Source organism: Penaeus monodon, chromosome 23 (assembly GCF_015228065.2).
Source record: "Penaeus monodon isolate SGIC_2016 chromosome 23, NSTDA_Pmon_1, whole genome shotgun sequence".
Classification (NCBI taxonomy): domain Eukaryota; kingdom Metazoa; phylum Arthropoda; class Malacostraca; order Decapoda; family Penaeidae; genus Penaeus; species Penaeus monodon.
The window spans coordinates 37,899,360-37,900,268 of record NC_051408.1 but is presented as its reverse complement, the minus strand read 5'-3'; the positions used below and the strand labels follow the sequence as shown (position 1 = coordinate 37,900,268).

General features: G+C 30.8%; 1 protein-coding gene across 1 annotated transcript in view; it reads left to right on the top strand.

The window, feature by feature from the left end:
- LOC119587990 (spermatogenesis-defective protein 39 homolog) overlaps positions 1-909 on the top strand; it is a 10,132-nt gene extending 9,223 nt beyond the window's left edge. Inside the window, exon 14 of the mRNA XM_037936712.1 lies at positions 174-909. Within this exon, the coding sequence (XP_037792640.1) occupies positions 174-194 (21 nt within the window). The 3' untranslated portion in view covers positions 195-909. The remainder of the gene's footprint in view (positions 1-173) is intronic.

Here is a 909-nt window from a genome sequence, read left to right as displayed (position 1 = left end):
TTTCTTCATTTAGCACATTTCCAAAATATTTGATAAACATAAGTGTGAATAACTTCAGTGATTTTTCAAGAAATCTTTCAAATAAATCTGCTTTGTGTGTTTGGGTTACTTCCATATACGCATATCCATTTATGTGTTATGAATTTGTTAACTTAGATAATTTTATTTTTCAGACAGTACGTTGGAAGAACTAAGAGAAAATGACTCCGAATGCCAAGTTCTATTTTGTAGTTATCAGTATACCTCTTTGATTTTCATCCTCTGTTTTGGATAAATCTTTCTTCTGCACAACACATATTCTGTCTATTCCAATAACTGTAAAAGCAGGAGAGAAGAACAGGAAAAAAGATTGAAAAGAATAAATTGTAAAGAGGAAAGAAAAGGAAAAGGAAATCTCTAGAGAGGCTTCACATGTTTCTAGATGTTTTTATTTCAAAGAAATAAGTTTGTAAAGTTTCTTCCCCCAAATATAAATACTGTGATAACAGTAGTGTAATCATGAGTGAAAGAGTGTAGAAATTAGTTGAAAAAAATATATATATCTATAAAAGTGATGTGTAGGATATGATAATTTTGCATTTTCGTTAGAATGATGGTCAAGTAAAGAAAGCTTTAGTATTGTGTAGAAAATGTATTCCTTAGAATATAATCTGTTAAATACATTTCTGCGTAAGATGGTATTGCAGATTAGCATTTTTGTCACTTCAGGGATCAATAGAAACAAGTAATTGGTTGACAGAAATTATATACAAAGTAGGTTCTTAGAAAAATGAGACAACAGGGTCAACTTTTGTCTCATCATTGACTGTACTATTATATGCATGGTAGGTTTTCCTGCCAGGTGATTGATAAGATCTAGGAAACACTTAAGGAATGCAAACCTCCACAAAGCCCAATATTCCTTGTCAC